The sequence below is a fragment of the Odocoileus virginianus genome, chromosome 26, assembly GCF_023699985.2.
Source record: "Odocoileus virginianus isolate 20LAN1187 ecotype Illinois chromosome 26, Ovbor_1.2, whole genome shotgun sequence".
NCBI lineage: Eukaryota > Metazoa > Chordata > Mammalia > Artiodactyla > Cervidae > Odocoileus > Odocoileus virginianus.
This window is the reverse complement of record NC_069699.1, coordinates 44,989,896-45,008,666: the sequence shown is the minus strand read 5'-3', so window position 1 is coordinate 45,008,666 and position 18,771 is coordinate 44,989,896. Positions and strand designations below refer to the sequence as shown.

Sequence of the window (18,771 nt, the reverse complement as noted above, 5' to 3'; positions counted from 1 at the left end):
AGCGCGGCCCCTGTCCTACACACTGCAGGACAGCCCCAGGTCCTGTCCCACTTTGCTGTGACCGAGGCTGAGGCCCGCTCCCCTCTTGCCAGCTTGTTTGAGGACCTGCAGCGTGGGAGCAGGCTGCCAAGGAGACTGCCAGATGCAGCTGCCACCCTGGCTGTTTGAACACCCCTGGGCCGTTGCCACTGACAGCGGCCCCACCTCTCTGATCATGAGGAACTCCCTTTCTTGAACAAACCATCTTTGCTGACCTGTCGGAGTTTCCTTCTGTTTTTAAATGTTTATTATTGAAGTACAGTTGATTAGCAATGTCAGGCCAACTTCTACTGTACAGAAAAGTGACTCACTTATACAGACATTCTTTTTTTAAACATTCTTTTCCAGTATGGTTTTTCCCGAGATATTGAATATAGTTTCCTGTGCTATACAGTAGGGCCTTGTTGTTTATCCACCCTACATGTAATAGTTTTTCTCTGCTAATGCCACACGCCCAGTCCTTCCCTCCCAAACCCTCCACTCCCTTGGCAACAAGTCTGTTCTCTGTGTCTGAGTCTGTTTCTGTTCTGTAGATAGGTTCATTTGTGCCATATTTTAGATTCCACATGTCAGTGATGTCATATGGTATTTATCTTTCTGACTTACTTTACTTAGTGTGATAATCTCCAGGTCCATCTATTTTGCTGTAAATAGCATTATTTTGTTCTTTTTTATGGCTGAGTAGTATTCCATTGTATATATATTCTATATTTTCTTTATCCATTCATGTGTCAATGACATTTAGGTTGTTGCCATGTTTTGACTGTTGTAGATAGTGCTGCTATGACTGTCAGAGTTTCTTACATACTTCCTCTCAGAGGTCTGGAAAGAGCAAAGCCTTTGCCAGGAAAAGAGATATTTGGGTTAGGGTAACAGTCTTGGTGTCCCTCACACCATTCTCTACAGGAGGCCAAGGTGCAGAGCTGAGCAAGGTTTGTGTTCCCCACTGTGCAGATAGAAAAATGAAGGCTTGGCAAGAAAAGAGACTTGCCCAGTGAACTGGCGGCAGAAACCAGGCCTTCTGCCCTATTCATAGACCTTTCTAGAGTTGGGCAAAAGGTCAGAATAGTAGTCAGGTCCCCCGACTCTGCAAACTCAGGCTCCCAGGTGGAGGTACCTGGTGGGCCACAGGACTGAAATGGTTGAGACCACCTACTCTACCAAGAGGTCATTCTGCTGATGCTCAGTGAGCTGCTTGGGGCCAAGGGGAAATCAGAGGCGCTCAGAACCTAATTATGATGAGCAGCTCTCTGCAGCTCCTCAGGCCCCACGGAAATGTCCTGTGAAATATATCATTGTCCCAGGGCTTGTCACCTGGAGCTGTGGTCCAGGCATTTAGGGGCTGGCGGGAACCCCTCCCGGCCGCTGCTCCTGGTGAGCAGACATCAGCACCTTGGACCTGGTTCAATGGCATGGTCTGGAATTACAGGCCAGAGCAGGGAGGTAGGCTGGGGAAGAGAATGTGAAGTATGGTCACATGACACTGGGCTGTCAGCGGGCATCTTCAAGGTGATGGCCTGACATGGATGGCTCTGTCTCCTGGTCATTTCCTGTGGGTCCTTCCAGAAGAAATGGAGCTGGCAGGACTGTTGGGAGAAGCAGCACCCCTGGTCCCCACCACACAGGACCACCTTTCAGCTGGGGGATACAGCAGTGACCATTGTACGGTTGCCTACTGAGTGGTACTGGCTTTGGTCCCCTGAGGGGAATGTGAGTGTGTTCTGTGGCAACCAGGAAGGGCTTCCACAGGAGGTGTAGCCTGAGATGAGATGGAAGGTGGTAGAAACACCCAGAGAAGGGGATTGTGTCTGGGAAGCTCCACATGAATATAGGTGGGAGTGGCTTTGGACTGGGAACTGAGCATTCATGACCGAGTGGTCCTCACTCCTACAGCCCCCCCAGAACTCCTTTCCACTCCTCCTCCCTGAGCTCTGGGCTTTCAAGGTATTGTCTGTCAGGCTGACCATGTGGATGAAAGGAGAATTAATTTGTCTTCATTTTTATTCATTAGAGAAAATGCTGGTGAGAGCTGCCGAGGCCAGCTGGCCAGTGGCAGAGGGGGGAGGGTCAGGGGAGAAGCTGAGCCATCTCTCTGATTCCCTCCATGCCTGTGACTTGGTTTCTCTTGGCATCAGCTCAGAGCTCCTGGCCAAGCAAACCAGAGAGAGATCCTGGGGTGCAAGAGGTTCAGCTGGGGGCAGGTGGAGAGCGGGTAGCCCCAGGCACCCTGTCTGAGTGCCTGTCGCCCTCAGTTCTGGCTGGTTGGCCATGTGAAGGGCCCATTCTGCTGCCCATTCACACGAGGCTTTCATCTCTGCAGCTACTGAAGCATTGCTCCTGGCCTCGGTATTGCCAGCAGGAAGGCACAGGGGAGGGGGGTGCCCAGGCGGGCTGTGCTCTTCAAACCCCGGGCCCAAAGACATGGGCTTGGCCTGTCTGTCCAGGCCCCACCCCACAACTCTTTCAGGAACCTAGCCTCTCCCCATTTCAACAAGAGCAAGGCTGGCTTCCCTTCCAACCTATATAATAGGGCAAAAGGCTGCCCTCCCACCACAAAAAGGGTAGGAGCCCAGGGTGGGGTCATGGCTCAGCTCCTTGCTTCTCTCCCAGGGAACGAGTGGACACGATAGCTTCTAGGACAGGGCAGGAAGATCAAAGGCTGAACCCAGGCCCTGCCGCTGGAGAAGATGGCATTTGAGGGTAGGCACCTGAGACCCAGGAGAGCAGGGACTGACCCACAGTCCCCTGCCGAGGAAGGGGGCTGTTACATCCACTGCCCACCCCTGCAGAGGGGCAAGGTGGAGCTGGCAGGGCTGCTGGGGAAAGCAGTACTCCCTGCTCCCCCCACTCAAGCCCACCTCCAGTTGAGGGATACAGACAAAACCATTGTGTAGTAGAGGGTGAGTGACTTCATGAGCTAGATCTCCTGAGAGTGGACCCTTTCTGCAGTGGCTTGTCCATCTGTCCAGAAGCCATGGCCCCTATGATGTCACCAACTCACTGCGTTGCTTGGCAACTTTCCAGGATTAGTGCTCTGCCCCTGTCATCCCTGACGTCCCACCATGGGCTGATGTTGCCCTGGCAACAAGATGGGTACTGCAGCTTTTTGGAAAGCTGTACCCAGTGCAGGAAGTGGCAGGCAAAAGAGGAGAAGCAGGTGCCTCTCCACAAACTTGAGTGGGGTACACAGCCTAGCCCTAGCCCTACTGAGGAGCCAGGCTGCCCAAAACAGGGCTTTGGGGGTCTCTGTTCCCTCAAAAAGCTGTGGCTATTCTTGCTTTCAATCCCCCTCACTCTGTTTCCTTCTTTCTGCAATGGTCACCAAGTATCTATTGTGTGAACGCCAACAACAAAAGCAAAGTAAACTATTGTTCAGGTTCAGGGAAGGTTTTATCAGCATTGGGTTTTGAAGGATCAATAAGAGTTGGCCAGGCATAGGAGTTGGTGGAGAGAGATGCTCTGGACAGAGGAAGCAGACATCAGTGCAAAGTCTGAGTTATTGTCTCAGTGTGTGCATGCTAAGTTGCTTCAGTCATGTCCGACTCTTTGTGATGCTATGGATTGTAGCCTCCCAGGCTCGTTTGTCCATGGTATTCTCCAGGCAAGAATACTAGAGTGGGTTGCCATGCCCTCCTCCAGGGCATCTTCCTGACCCAGGGATCAAGCCCGTATCCTGCACTAGGAGGCAGGTTCTTTATCATTAGTGCTACCTGACATTGTCTCTAGTTACAGCTTTTACCCTGCTTCTGGGTTCTTTGTGACCTGGTCTCTCTGGCTCTCTCCCACTAAGTAGACATTTTGTGGCAGGGGCAGGGTCCAGTTCAAATCTGGATACTTCGTCCCCAGCACAGGCCTGGCACCAAGTCAGCATTACTAAAATGTCAAATAAAATCGGGTATTTGCATACATAATAAACGTCAGGTCCTACCACGCCCCCCCGCCCCCAATACTAACCTGTCTTATCAAGCTTCAGTTTCCCCGTCTGTGAAATGCAGCCAGTTCTGAGAATGCTCTGGGCAGGGATTCTCAGATTGAGGTGGAGTTATTTTTTACATGTCTTTGGTTTGTAATCCACCTGTTCTTATAGAAAAATGGGAAGACTGGTGGGTACAGAAGGCATCTATATACTTTGAGATCCCCAAATTCTCAGTATTGGGCACATCCACTACCCACTCGGAGGAGGGCTGAGGTGGAGTTGCAGGTGTGTATGTGCGTGTTTAAGTTGTCTCTAGGGGGGTTTGTGTGTTTGTGTGTGTGTGTGTGTATGTATGTTTAAGCTGAGTCTTGGGTGGTGGTAGGGAACCAGAACTGACGCTTTCCCACAGTGAACTGACCATCATTCTGACATCTGTGCCTTACATACAAACTGCAGTTTGTAAATTTCCCCAATTATTCTTCCCATGTTATTTACATAACTTGGTGGTGTTTTGTTTTGTTTTGTTTTTTCTTTCTTCTTTTTTTTAACCAGGATTCAGAGTGGACCCTTTAGAGTTATTGTTCACACTTTGAAAACAGCTTTTGGCCATTTTGCCTCTTTCTCTGGAAAAGTCTGGGAGGGGAGATGGATAATGGAGGCTGGATTTGAGAGCCTAGACGGCTGATGCTTTCCCGACGACCCTCGTCCCACCCGCCCGGAGGTGGCCCAGTCCAGGTGGATGAGCTGCGCGAGTCTCGGCGGGAGGAACCAAGTCAGGCGTTGTGTAGGGGACATCAGTGCAGACCTGCGGAGGTTTACTGACGGAAGCTCCCGCGAGCCTTGCCGGATGGTCCCGCCCCTTAGCAACGGACCCAGCGTCTCTCCATAGAGACGGGCAGCCGGACCCCACACGGTTTGCGGTGGAGCCGGTTAGGTCGGTAGGTCGGTGGGCCTGAGGGATGGCAGGGCCGACACCTGCAGGGGGGCCTCGATAAGGGGCGGAGGGCGAGTGTACAGCAAGGAGGACGCCCTCCTGGCTCAGGGTTCACATCCCTGCCCACGAGCCCGCAAGCGGTTTCTTGTCTTTGCTCAGTGGCAAGGGAGTGGGGCACGCTTTTAAACAATCTTGTAGATAAGTTCCATACTGATGAGACCACTTTTTAAAATTTTTATGTTTTTTGGCTCCGCCCCCATGCTGAGAATGTAGCCCTCTCCTCCTCATTTCCTAAGAGGAAAAGAGCCAGGTTTCTGGTCCTCATCAGCCATCCAGCCCCTCTCCTGAGCCTGACCACTGTCCAGTCTTTAGTCCTCAGTGTCTCATCTGTAAATTGTCAGAGTGCTTCTGCAGCTGTCTCACAGGGCTTACAGAGATCAACTTCCTCCCTTACTTTCCCCGTTCATTGAGTCATTTGCTCACTCACTCACCAAATGCTTTCTAGGCACCTGCCATGTGCCAAGCCCATGCTAGTGCCTTGCTAGGTGTTGAAGTTCCAGACATGAATGCTACTTGAAAATTGTTGCATTTGAACTTGAACGGAACCCTAGTATGTGAAACAGATAAAGGTGCAGGGTCCTTGTTGGGTGGCTCAGAAGGGGTGGGTGGCTCAGAAGCCCTTGTGCTTAGGCATTCACCTTGCTGAGCCTCAGGGCTCCTTGGCACACAGTTTGAGAACCACTGTTGTGAAGTCCAGGACAAGGATCTTTAGGCTAGCCAGAGGCGGAGACCTCAGTTTCTGTTATGGTTCTGCCACTTCTTGGCTGTGTGCCTTTTCGGAGTTTCTTAACTTCTCTGGACCTTAGTTTCCTTGTTTATGGATTGGTGATTCTAGTAGTACCTGTCGCTTGTTCATCTGTGTCCATCCAGCCGAGTGCCCGGCAGGTGGTCAGGTCACGCAGGGTTGAATGTCTGTGAATCCAACCCAAAGCTTCCTCTGACTCAAACCAGTAGGGCTCCCAGGTAATCTTACTGGGGAGAAACAATAACTTGTGTTCACATTCCAGTGCCTTTTGAGCAGGTCACTTAACCTTCCTGAGCCTCATTTTTCCCACCTCTGAATCTCTGAGAATTGAGAATAGTCTCAGTTCCCACCTCAGAGATTTAAACAAGATGATGTGTGAACTACATCTGAACTCTCAGCGCCAGTCACCGTTCCCAGCGCTGCACCTTCCGGGGCCACCTCGCCCTCCCACCGGCCAGTTCCCTCACAGAAATGAGAGGGTGCCCAGCGGAGGCCTTGCCGGAGACCATGTCCTCTCTCTCTTACCAGCCACACCCATTCCCGTGTACAGGCTGCCATCACCTGTGAGGCTGTGACAGGAGGCAGAGGTCTTTCTGCCTGCCTGCCTGCCTGCCTGCCTGCCTGTCTGTCACTGGTCCTGTGCACACTGGTGAAGTCCAGCTGTCCAGAGATGGGTGAGATTGGAAGGGATCCTTCGATCCTTGTGTAGGGCTGAGAGATGGGGGAGAAACAGGATTCTGAGTCTGCACCTCCCTCTCACATCTTCCGTCTTGGGACATGCCTGAATACACACCCCACTGCCAACCTGCTCAGAGGGAAAAGGCCCCCAGGGGCAGCACGTCCACCCATCACTGACTCCTTTTGCCCCCAGCAACACTGCAGCTTCCTGGATGCTTCTGCACCTGTTAGGTCAGTCAGTCTTGTAACACACCAGGAAACAGCCACGTGCATTCAAGCCTATTTGAGAACCAGGGAGACCGAGACCAGGGAATGGAATGCCTTTGTGTGGGGCTTTGACCTAGCCTCTTGAAGCTATGCTCTTTTTGTTTGGTGATTTTGTTCAAAGATGAAGCAGATACCTGTGGATTTGCAACCATGATGGGGCCGAGCCCCAGTGGGTCCTTTGTCTTTAGGATGCTCTGGGAAGGGCTGGTGACAGTCAGACAGGTGGGCCAGATTCAGTGTCATTTTCAGCACCTGCCCCGGGGGACGACGGTTGGCCACCAGGGAGTAGATTCAGGGAGCAGAGTTCTGGTGGGACGTGCTTGACTGGTGGAAAGCTGATTGGCCTTTGGCCTCGCAGTGTGGGGCTTGCTGCCAGAACACCATCTGCGCTTCCTGTGTCTTCAAGTGGTCTTGCCAACTCACCACCGCCTTCTTAGAAATGGACTTCAGCAGCTGCAGGATGCTTTGACACTGCTGGATAGCTTTGCCCCAGACAGTCTGGCTGCCCACCCCACCCTTCGGGTCAGGCCAGGCAAGATTCCCCTGCCATGAACTAATAGAGGCCTGCACCGGCCAGTCCCACCAGGCTAAAATGGAGATAACGGAGCACCAAACACGCAGCTGAAAGGCCTGTCCCACAGCTCCTGCATGCAGCGGGTGGGAAATGGGATAGGGCAGGGGGAGGGGGACTTATTTGGACCAGATCTCTGTTTCTTTTTGTTGAGATGCCCTCCTTTAAATTGACATTTCTATTGAGATAATTATAGACTGGCTGCCTTAAAAAAAATTTTTTTTTTATTGAGTATAGTCTGTTTACAATATTGTCCCAATCTCTGTTGTACAGTGAAGTGACCCAGTCATATACAGAAAGCCATTTTAAAAAGTATTCTTTTCCATTATGGTTTATCCTAAGGGATTGGGTCCGCTGGAGAAGGGATAGGCTACCCACTCCAGTATTCTGGCCTGGAGAATTCCATATAGTCATGGGGTCGCAAAAAGTCAGACATGACTGAGCGACTTTCACTTCACTTTTTCAGGAGGTTGGATCTAGTTCCCTATACTATACAGTAGGACCTTTTTTGTCCATTTATCCTGTAGGCAGTAGTTTGCATCTACCAACCCCAAACTCCCAGTCCATCCTTCTCCCTCCACCCCCACCCCCCACCCACAAGTCCGATCTTTGTTTGTGAGTCTGTTTCTGTTTCATAGATAGGTTCACTTGCGCCATATTTTAGGTTCCACATATAAGTGATATCATATGATATTTGTCTTTCCCTGTCTGACTTACATCACTTAGTATGATAATCTTTAGGTCTATCCCTGTTTCTGTAAATGGCTTTTTTTTTCTTTTTGCGGCTGAGTAATATTCAGATTAGGAGAGTACTCCCCTCGCTGTTCTGATGCCTGGGGGCTGGGGCATGTTGTGGGGTGGCGGACTAGACATCCCTGTACTCTGGCGGCCCTGGAGCTGAGCTGAGGCTGACCAGGGCCCAGTGGACGTCAGTGTCTTGTCCTAGGAGCTCTGGCTGGGACATCACCCTGAGAAAGCAGTATGGAGCAGCCTAACAGAGAAGGCCACAGCCCAGGAAGGGCCTCTCAGGGCCGAGAGTGCAGATGGACCTCTGCGGGCCCTGAGTGTAATCTGAAAGACCTGGACCGTGACCTGGGGAGGATTCTTCAGGGACCAGATTCTGGGTCGCAGAAACTTCCTCCGAGCCCTGACCCCAAGACCCCACCTTTACCTCTGCCTGTGACCCCACCCATGGCCTCAGACTTGGGGCAGCCCCGGAAGTTGCCCCTGACAGGCACTGACAAGAAGTACCCGCTGATGAAGCAGCGTGGGTTCTACTCTGACATCCTCAGCCCTGGAAGCTTGGATAAACTTGGGGTGAGTGTGGCAGCTGTGCCCTATGGAGCCTGAGCCTTCCTTGTGGATGCCATTTGCCCTTTCTTCCTTTCATCCATCCATCCATGTGCCTATCAGTCTAGCCGTTTTCCACCCACCCACCCATCGGCCCATCCATCCCTGGTGACAGGACGCCAGAATTGTCATCCATATGCCCAGTGTCATGGGGCAGTGGGTTGGTGGGGAAATACTTCCCCAACTCTGGCTGGGGAGGGGCTCCTGGGACAAGGTCGTGTACTGCTAAGATCTACAATATAGGTATGAATTTGCTGGATAGGATGGGGTCTGGAGGGTGCTCCAGGCCAGGGGAACAGAAGATACAAAGATCGGAGATCCCTGACGGGCCATGGCCCATGTAGAGGAGTAGAGAGATGGAGGGCGGGGGATGACGGAGAAGGGAAGGGATATAACTAGGGGAGAGTGAGAAGGGCCCCGTGGGTCCCTTACAGCCTTCGGATGCTTTTAGGCAGAGGACCTCTGTCTTGTGGCCCAGCCCCTGGACACATGCCAGGAGTGTTCTCAGAGTGAGGAGGGGGCCTATGCATGACCAGAACGGGGCTGGGCCCGGGTGTCCCAGGTATCCATAGCTTGTCACCCAGTTTGGCCTCTGAATGAGGAATTGTGCAAATTCCTCTCCGTTGATTCTTTCCTGTCCCTGTCCGCCTGGAGTGCAGCCTAGTGGGCTCAGGGAAGACACTTGGCCTTGGGGGTCCTTCCAGATCCTGCCTGTCCTCAGGGTGTTACGCTCCCTCAAGGCTGTGGGGTTTGGTTTCAGGAAGTGTGCCATGGCCCCTGCACAAACCTGGACCTCCTGGAGCAGGCTGACCTTGACAAGTTCACCCCAGAAGGTCAGTGCCCAGTGGGGCCGGGTGGGTGGGTGCCTTCAAAAGCAGGGCCTCTGGCCTGAGGGAGATCGTCTCCTCTTGGCTGAGGGTCTCAATTTCCTCCACTGTTAAAATGAGGATAATAAGACACAAGGTGCTTTGCCAGGGCCCCGCTCGTGATGAGTGCTCAGTGAAGTGCAGTTGCTGAGTCGTTCCTCTCGGCAAACTCTGTGTCGTAAGGATGCCCAGATGCACTGGGGCTGCCGAGGTCTGGGGCCTCATTTCCCTCAGCCTGGACGAGGACAGTGGGACGTTGACAGGTATATTTCTTGCCTTCCCTGGAACATGGGCTTAGAGGAGTTGAGGACTGTGTCTGAGCTGTTATCCAGCTCAGGCTACAGTACTGGAAACAAGGCTTGGAGCAGGAAGGTGCCAGGGAGGTCACTGCTGGGGAGGGGAAGAAGGAAGCTCCTCTCAGGCTCCATGATGAGTCTTGTAAGGTCTGGGACAGGCCTGCAGGGTGTGGGGCAGCCCCTGGTGGCAGAAGGGAGTAGAGGGTGGCTCCAAGAGAGGCAGTGAGCAGGGAGGGGCCCTGAGAGGCAATGAGGAATTGGGTGGGGACCCTCTTGACTGGCCAGCAGGCAGGACACCCCCTTCGATCAGGCACAGGTCCTCCATGGTCCCGGCTGTCTGCCCTTCCTATCTACCCCCAGGAGAGGCCTGGCTGTGTGCTGGCACTGTCCAGACTCACCTTCTTGGGACCCACAGGCCTCTTGGGGGAGTCTGTGACTCCCCAGCAGTGGCAGAGGAAACATCACATGTATGTGCCTCTGTGCAGTGATCTGAGGATGCAGCCTACTGTGGTCAGCAGTTTTACAAGTATCTGTGGCCCAGAAAATGGTTACAGACCACAGATCAAGGGCTGTGGGGGACTGGGAATGCTGTTCTCACCATCCATGGTGGGGGCAGGGATAGGGGAAGGGGTGGTCAGCAGCTTTGTGTCCCCACCCGCATGAGGAAGAGCAACCCAGAAGGGTCACAGAATGGTGGCAGTCAGGGTTCTTGGCAGAAGGCTATGTGGAGGCCTGGGAAGATGCCTAGGGCACTGGACCTGCAGGGGCGGGGTCAGGGGCATGGGCTGGCTTTGCTGTCCTCACCCTGGCTCCTCTTTGGCTCCTGAGATGCAGGGCCAGGCCTAGAAGCTCAGGATTTTGGGGGTGGGGTGTGTTACAGGCCCACAGTCTCAAGAGCAGATGATTAGGGATATGAAAACTGCCTCCAGTCCAAGGCTTTTTGATAGCGTGGTGTTCCCTCAGCACCTGACAGCTCTGATAAAAGAGCCGACTTCGCTGCAGGGGAGATGGCCCCTGCTCAGCCTCTGGAAGCTTCTGTAGAGCCTGTAGAGTGGGTACACCCAAGGTGGACCCTCCTGCAGTGTGGCTACATCTTGACCTCAGAAATGTGAGGCCCAGGGAGGGGGTTACTAGGACTTTCCAGAGGAGTGGTTGGGGGCCATCACTGAGCAGTCCAAAGGGCCCCCCTCCACCCGGCCCTGGGAAAGGTGGCTCGTCCCCCGAAGCTTTTCCCCACACCCCCTCCCCACCTCTCTGGCTTGCCTGAAACTCTCCTTCCCACTTAACATCTTGAGTCCTGGGAAACTGAAATGTCACCCTACCAGTGGGTCTCTCTCCCCAGTGCCCCACCCTCAGAACTGGAACGGAAGCCTGTCTGAGGAGGGATGGCCGTTTTGTGACTTGGGGGATCCCGTGGGGGCGGGGTGGTGGTGCTACCCTCTCCTACAGTGTCCAGGATGCCTTAAGTCTGGAAGCGGTCCCAGTGAGTGCATGGCATTCAGACCCCAGATGCTTGGCAGGGCCTGTGGGGTGGGGATGGCAGGAACCCACCCAGACATGCAGGGAGCTACCACTTCACCTTCCTGTCCATCTGTAATCCTGGCAGGTAGTTTGGTTCAGCACCTGGCTTCAGCAAAAGCCGCTGGCACCAGGGTCATGGGCAGCATGGATGAGAACGGTCGAGCAGAGTGGCTCTGGGCAGGGGGAGCACGACCCAAAACAGGCCTGCCGGAGCCCCTTGTCCCCCAGGCTCAGGATCCCCCGGGGCTCCCAGTGCACATCTGGCCTCTCCCTGCCTCAGGCCCGCTCTGAACTCCCCCTGCTCCAAAGCCACATGCCTGCTCCCTGCCCAGCATGGAGCTGGGGGTGTTGGGCCCCAGCCTGAGTCCCCGCCCCTGCCCGCAGTCAGAACCTTTGAGGTTTCTGAGGACTTCGAGGAGCGCCTGGAGCAGGAGCGCATCGGGCCCACCACCAAGCTGCTCACCCAGACTGACTTCCCGCTGCAGGCCTACGAGCCCAAAGTGCAGGTGCCCTACGTGGTGCTGCCGGGCCAGTGCCCCCGCAAGATTGAGATCGAGAGGTATGGCTGGGCTGGCAGTGGGAGGTGGCATCTGCCCACCGCAAGGGGAGACGGATGGTAGGCAGCCAGGTGACCATCCTCACGGCAGAGGTTACCAAGATGGGTCTGTGTTGCAAGCGTTCCAATCAGCTCTTCTAGCGTGTTGGTTTCTTAATGGAAACACGTTGCTTTCCTTGCTGTGAAATCAGGGAGGGTGGCTCTTAAGTCAATGTGGTGGAACTGCAGGCAGGACACAAGGGTATTTGGGGCCCTGGAGAGAGGCTCCAGCCACCACACCACTTCCTGATGGATTCCAGAGAACATAGGACCCGAGGGGTCCCTGAGCCATACCTTTAACTGCCTCGACTCCACGGGCCCTTGCTGACACCCAAGGGGGCGACTCACCTGAGCTGAGCTGTTATGAGATCCCTTCGTCTCCCTTGGGCAGGAGGAAGCAGCTCTACCTGAGCCTGGACATCGAGCAGTTGCTGGCCAACGAGGGCATCGACTCCAACAAGCTCATGCCCAGGCATCCAGACCCCAAAAACCCCCAGACGATTGAGCAGGGTCACGACCCGCTCTTCCCCATCTATCTCCCACTGAAGGTGAGTCTAGCGTCCATGGAGAGCTGATGGTCAGGAGATGGGGGTGCAGGACCCGAGCAGAGGGGTCAGATTCAAAAGGGGGATCCCTGGCCATGACAAGCACTTGCGTGTCAAACAGGACATCTGCATAGTCAGAGCGCTGCCCCCACTGCTCCACAGGGGGAGTTTCAACATCCTAGGCTGGGGCATGGTGGGGTAGGGGGCGCCCAGCACCCATGGGATGCTGATTCTCTGCTTCTTCTCTGGGAGATGGGGAAGCCTGTGTGCATGAGTCCTGTCCCCATCCCCTCCTTGGGCACCGAGAAGCGGCCGGGAGGACTGTGGAGTAGTGTTCAGTTACCTTTGACCACTGTGTCTGGGGTCACTGGGCTGGAGAAAGCCGGAGTAGAGGGGGGCACTGGAGTAGTAGAGGCAACCGTTGCAGCCTCTTTGGAGTTCTGTGGAAATGGAGTCCAGGAAGGAGAAAGAGAGAGCATAGCCTACTCTGGTTTTCACCCACCTCCCTGCCCTTCTCTCCATGGCCCTGACTCTTGCCTGGCAGTGCATCTGGGGAGACAGAGTGGAATCTCGATGCACATTACCCTCCTGACAACCTGAATTCTATCATTTCCGAGTCAGGGTGGGCGCTCAGGAAAATCCAAGGACCGCCTCTTCCACTGATCCTGAGCTTGGTGGTCCTGGCCAGTGGGAGAGCGCCTGCTCTGAGTCCCCAGCCACCCCTCTGCCCGAACCTCAGGGTAACTTGCTTGGACAGGGTTTCACGGAGCCAGACCCCACAGAACCCTGTGAGCAGCAGAGGAGGCACTCGGGCCCCTGGCCCCCAGACCTCAGCATCTGCATCCGGGAGGAGGCTGCTTGGGCACCTCTAGCCTCGCATGCTCAGCCCACAGGGGCTGTCAGGGCGAGCTGCCTCTGCCCAGGACCTGCTGTCTTCTTGCAGGTATTTGACAATGAGGAGTTTGACTGCCGGACTCCCATCGAGTGGATCAACATGGGCTTGGAGCCAGGGTCTCAGCACAGGAAGCCTGTCCCTGGCAAAGCCCTCCTGCCCACCGATGACTTCCTGGGGCATGGTGAGCAGGGCCAGCGGGGGCAGGGAGGACAAGATCTTGGTCTGCACCATCCTGTCCTGGCAGCAACCCAGCCATGGACTCCTCAGCTGTCCTGGGCCTCAACGGTGGGAGGCGGTGGCCCCACATTTTGGGGCCTCCCTCCCAGCTGGGATACAGGCCAGCGGGCTGGCCGCACAGGAGGAAAGGCAGGGGACCAGGGATGACATGGATTGGTGGGCTAGGGAGGGGACAGCTGGGTGGTGTCTTAAAAAGAAGTCTTTGATTTATTGGTAATGAAAAATATGCATGCTCATTAGACATGTTCAAGTGTGTTTAAGGGGCACAATTCAAGCCCCTCCACTCTATCACCCAGAAACTCCTCTGCCCCACCTGTATCTGTGGCCTCTTGGCTTTTGCCTCTGCATGGACAGCACACACACTATGACACTCACATACTTGCTTTCAGACACACACATTCACAAGCCCACTGTCACGCTCACCCACCATCCCTCACACACACATACACAGTCATATGCACATTTTTGCCACACACACGCCAACAGTCACCCATTCACAACCGCTGTCACACCCACACGCACATCCCCACAGTCGTGTTGCACACTTTTGCCAGACCTTAAATGTGTCTGTGTCTGTCCTTCCTTGGTCTGCTGCTGTCCAGAACAGAGCCAGGCTGACTGTCTATGGTTCCTGGCCTGGCCTGCGTGACTAGTCTCCACGTAGGCATCCTAGGAAGGTCCCGGTCTTGAGATTGAAGGTGGCCGTCCCCTTGTGCAGGGCAGGGGCGTCTCTGCTCTAGCCCAGTGCGTGGATGTGCCGCGCTGTGGAGTGGGGAGTGAGCCCAGTGGGCCGGCGCCCAGGCGGGAGACAGGACTCTAAGAGCCACGCTGGTTCTCAGACTGCTAAACCTCCAGGGGGCCCACAGCAAATCCATTGTGCAAGCTGTAAGTTTGTGTTTCAATTTAAAAACGCATTAATGCTGGAATCAATTTCTCTGAACTAGACAAGAAACCCAGAATGATCCCTTTACTTTGGACTTAATTACAAAAATAATTTAACTCAACTGTTCCCAGATCTCCAATTCTTGGTGATAAAAGCAGAAAGTTTGGGGCTGCATTAACCTTAAATGTACCAGGTAGTGGCTTCCCCGAGGTGCTCCTGCCTGTTCCGCTTTGCACGGTCCGGGCCCTCAGCGGCAGCTCTAACGGAGGGAGGGACAGGTCAGGAGCCTTTCTGCCAGGGACCTCTGCTTTCTGCTTGGGGCTTCTCGTGACATCTGTCCCGCTTAAGTTGAGCCAAGAACAGGTCAGCATTTTCAGGAAGGAAACTAATTAGGATGAGAAAGGAAAAGTCAAACAGAACCAAAGCTGGTGAGGTTTATCACACAGCAAACTCCTGTTCTCACCTGCCTGGGATCGGTCAGCGGGAGCATTTCCTTGGAATTCCAACCCAGAGAGGATACATACACAGCATGACTTCAGGCTCTGTGAGATACGCAGAGAGTGCCAGGGGCAAAGGTGCTATTTTAGGCAGAGATGCTTCTCCAAGGAAAAGCCACTTGAGCAGGGAACGAGCCAGCATCAAGGTGATGTGGGCGAAGACTGTTCCAGACAGAGAGCACAGTCAACGCTGAGGCCCTGAGGCAGGAGCAAGCTCTAGAGTCAGGAGTAACCAGACGTCCCGTTTGGCTAGAGAGGGATGAGGGAGGGAGGCAGTGTCAGGAGTTGAGCGAGAGGAGTCAAAATTTTCAGCCAAGGGCCTGGGCACATCCTGACCAAACAGGCCCTGAGGCCTACTGTCTTCTTCTACCCTGCCCTGCTCTGATGGGGGGGCTGGGGGCTCAGCTCCCACATGCAGCCTCAGGACTTCCCTCGGCCTTGAAAGGGTCCAGCTGGGATGTGGTGAGTTTTACACCTAGATCCTCAACCGGATCTGTTGGCTTCAGGCTTTCCTGCCTCCTGGTCCCAGCTGTGCTGGCTTGTGTTTCTCGCTGCCCTGATGGAGCCATGCAGAGACCAGAGCAGAGAGGCCTGGTCCTTCTGGCTCCTCCTGCCCAGCTCAGCGGGGAGGAGGCAGGCCCCCACTCTTCTGCAACCAGAGAAGGGGAGTCAGTTTGGTGGGAGAGGGGCCAGAGCATCGACCACCGAGAACATTCCTAGCACCCAGCCCGCCTGCAGCAGCCTCTCTCCACCCCATCGCCGGGAGCACTGATGGACTCCCCTCCTGTTTCAGAGGACCCCAAGAGTCAGAAGCTGCAGTACAAATGGTGCAATGTCGGTGTCCTGGACTACGACAAGGAGAAGAAGCTGTACCTAGTGCACAAGACGGCGGAGGATGGCTTAGTGCGCGATGACACGGGCAAGCCTATCCTGAATGGAGGGGTCACGCCTGAAGGTACGAGGTCTCTGCCCCTGCCCCAGCAGACCCCCAGCTCAGGCCCAGCCTGGCCTGTGACTGAGGCCAGCCCCTGCCCGGGGCATAACCAGCTGAGGCCTGAACTCCCCCTTGCTCCCTTGTCCTGTGGCTGGCTGTCCCCCAACCAGTGAGGATCCGAGGACCCACACCCAGAGAGCCCAGGGAGGGCAGCTGGTCAGTTTGATATGTCACCTCTGAGCAGCTGGCAGTGGTGTTTTCAGTGTCCTGTTGAGAAGGAGCCCGAGGCCCGTCAATGAGTGGTGTCCGTCCTTTTCACAGTTAACAAAGCACTTTCACATCCAACCATGACAACCTGTGGTGTGGGCAGTGCAGGGAGCGTTGTCACACCCCTTTCACAGACCGGATGGGGTCACTTGCTCAGGGCCGCCCTGCATCGGTGGCAGAGCCAGGCTGGAATCTAGTGCTCGTGCCAAAGGGCCCCATTGGCTATTCCTTTGTCCCTCCAACCACCCCCCACCCAGGAAGGCCACCCCTCCTGATCTGTCAGTACTGGGTGCCAAGGATCCAGCTCCTCTTCTGTGCTGAGGACCCACGTGTGTTCACACAACGTGTGGTCGAGGCCAACGCCCTGCGCAAGAACACGGAGGCGCTACTGCTATACAACCTGTACGTGGACTGCATGCCCTCTGAGGGCCAGCGGCTTGTCAGTGAGCAGAGCCTGAGCAAGATCAAGCAGTGGGCCATGAGCACGCCTCGGATGCGCAAAGGGCCCTCGTGAGTCCTCCCCACCCATATCCTTCCCCACACCCCAGCAGCGCCTCCTCCAGGGAGCTGTCCAGTAGGGAGCTAGGGCTGCCCTGCATGTGAGAGGGGTACTCTCCCCATGCTCATCTGTCTGGGGCTGTCTTGCCCACTGTACTATGGACTTCTTGGACCCTGAACCATGCCTTGTTCAGCTCCAGGTCTCTCATTATCAATATAGACTCATGGATTCTTAATTCTATTCCAAGGGTTATAATCTGTTACTACCATTGTTAATTTTCGTGCTCAAATTGTCTCAGAGTTGGCCAGTGGGAGCCTCTTCAGGCTGCTTCCTGTGTCCTCTTGTTAATGTTTCTGTTATTCTTTGAGCATATCTTTACTTTCTGGCAGGCTTCCCTGGTGGCTCAGAGGTTAAAGCGTCTGCCTGCAATGCAGGAGACCCGGGTTCAATCCCTGGGTTGGGAAGATCCCCTGGAGAAGGAAATGGCAACCCACTCCAGTATTCTTGCCTGGAGAATCCCATGGACGGAGGAGCCTGGTAGGCTACAGTCCATGGGGTCGCAAAGAGTCGGACACAACTGAGCGACTTCACTTCACTTTCTGGCACAGCAAGAAGTCCTGAGGTCATCCTGCACTTTCCCAGACCCAGTCCTGAAATCAACTATTTCTCCAAGGGGCCCTGGTTCCTCTTGGTGGGGAATTGCATTTAGAAGACAAGATTTTGACATTAAGATATGCTCATTGCTCCTGGGAAATCAATGCTTTGAGGCCCTAGGAGATAGACCTAAGCTATACATATTATTTTACCTTATATCATGTTACAGTGTTATATTACATTATGTTACATATAGCCTTCACACATGTCTAATTATTATATATCTATTTATTGATCTGTCAAAAATCATGAGTTCATACTGATACCTTCACATTTACTTCAAACCACAGGCCTCATTCTTACTTGTACTTGTTTTTTTACTTCTTTTTCTAAAAGAAAATTGGCTTTTATTCTTCATAGTATATTTACTTATTTGCTCAGACCTAGGATACACAGAAAGTAATTTCAGTTGCTAATCCATCCTCTTTGGAGGATAAGCTCTGATAAGTAATCTTTGATATTTGTTTAGTTTTCTTTTTTCTTTTTAGCCTGGGGGCATACGGTGCAAATACTAGGTTCAGAAGTTACTTGGTTTAGCTCTCCCCATCCTCCTGAGTGTGATTCATTCATTTGATGAACTATAGCTTGGTCCATTTATTTTATAAATATAAATAAATACATATATGTGTATATATAGAATGTAAGCATAATATAAGTTTATGTATATTATATTATAGAATATATATGATTCATATATTATATGTAATATGTATGTAGTGAGTATATAGAAAATATACATACATATGTATATATTTCTTTTTATATATAATATATATACACGTATATATAATATAGTCAGTAGTATATATTACTCAAAAAGATATACTCAGAGATTTGTTACTCTTCACCCTCGTTCATTCTATCCACATCTCCCATCTTTTCTACTGTATTCTCACCCATAGGTTACCAATGTCACTAGTTTCCAGTTTATCCTTTCTGTATTTCTTTTTGCACAAATGATGTTCTCATATACGTATTTCTTATCCACCCTGTTACATGAGTAGCACACTATAGATACTCATTTTTATTTTGCCTTTTTCACTTATAATGCATCCTGGGAATCAGCCCTTTCGGTTCATTGATTCTTCCTTCATTCTCTTTTTACAGCTGCATAGTCATCTGTTGTGTGGATATACCATGTATCATGGTTTATTCAACCATTTGCTAATACATAGGCATTTAGGTACTTTCCAGCATTTTGCAATGACAAACAGTGCTACAAATGAATAATCTTGTGCACTTGTATATTGATACTGACGGAGGTATAACTTTAGTATTCCCCCACACTCCAAGAATACCAGAGTGGGTTGCCATTCCCTTCTCTAGGGGATCTTCCTGACCCAGGGATTGAACCTGGGTCTCCTGCATAGTGGAGTTGCTAGGTAAAAAGGTAAGTACTGAGTGATCACCAACTTTTCCTCCATGAGGATTTTGAATGCCCACCAGCAATGTGTGAGAGTCCCTGTTTCCCCACACCCTTGTTAAGACTGAGCTGTTTATTATACTATTAATTTTTTTTGCC

The 18,771-nt window shown here is 53.0% G+C and overlaps 1 protein-coding gene and 1 non-coding gene across 2 annotated transcripts in view; both read left to right on the top strand.

The window, feature by feature from the left end:
- Positions 1–7,819: 7,819 nt before the first annotated feature.
- DNAH1 (dynein axonemal heavy chain 1) overlaps positions 7,820–18,771 on the top strand; it is a 74,553-nt gene continuing 63,601 nt past the window's right edge. The window contains exons 1-7 of the mRNA XM_070455981.1: positions 7,820–8,527; positions 9,321–9,393; positions 11,628–11,802; positions 12,230–12,386; positions 13,327–13,459; positions 15,689–15,850; positions 16,354–16,606. Of these exons, the coding sequence (XP_070312082.1) occupies positions 8,192–8,527; positions 9,321–9,393; positions 11,628–11,802; positions 12,230–12,386; positions 13,327–13,459; positions 15,689–15,850; positions 16,354–16,606 (1,289 nt within the window). The 5' untranslated portion in view covers positions 7,820–8,191. The remainder of the gene's footprint in view (positions 8,528–9,320; positions 9,394–11,627; positions 11,803–12,229; positions 12,387–13,326; positions 13,460–15,688; positions 15,851–16,353; positions 16,607–18,771) is intronic.
- Positions 16,988–17,059, top strand: TRNAC-GCA (transfer RNA cysteine (anticodon GCA)). The gene has a single exon. It is a non-coding gene; the product is annotated as a tRNA-Cys (tRNA).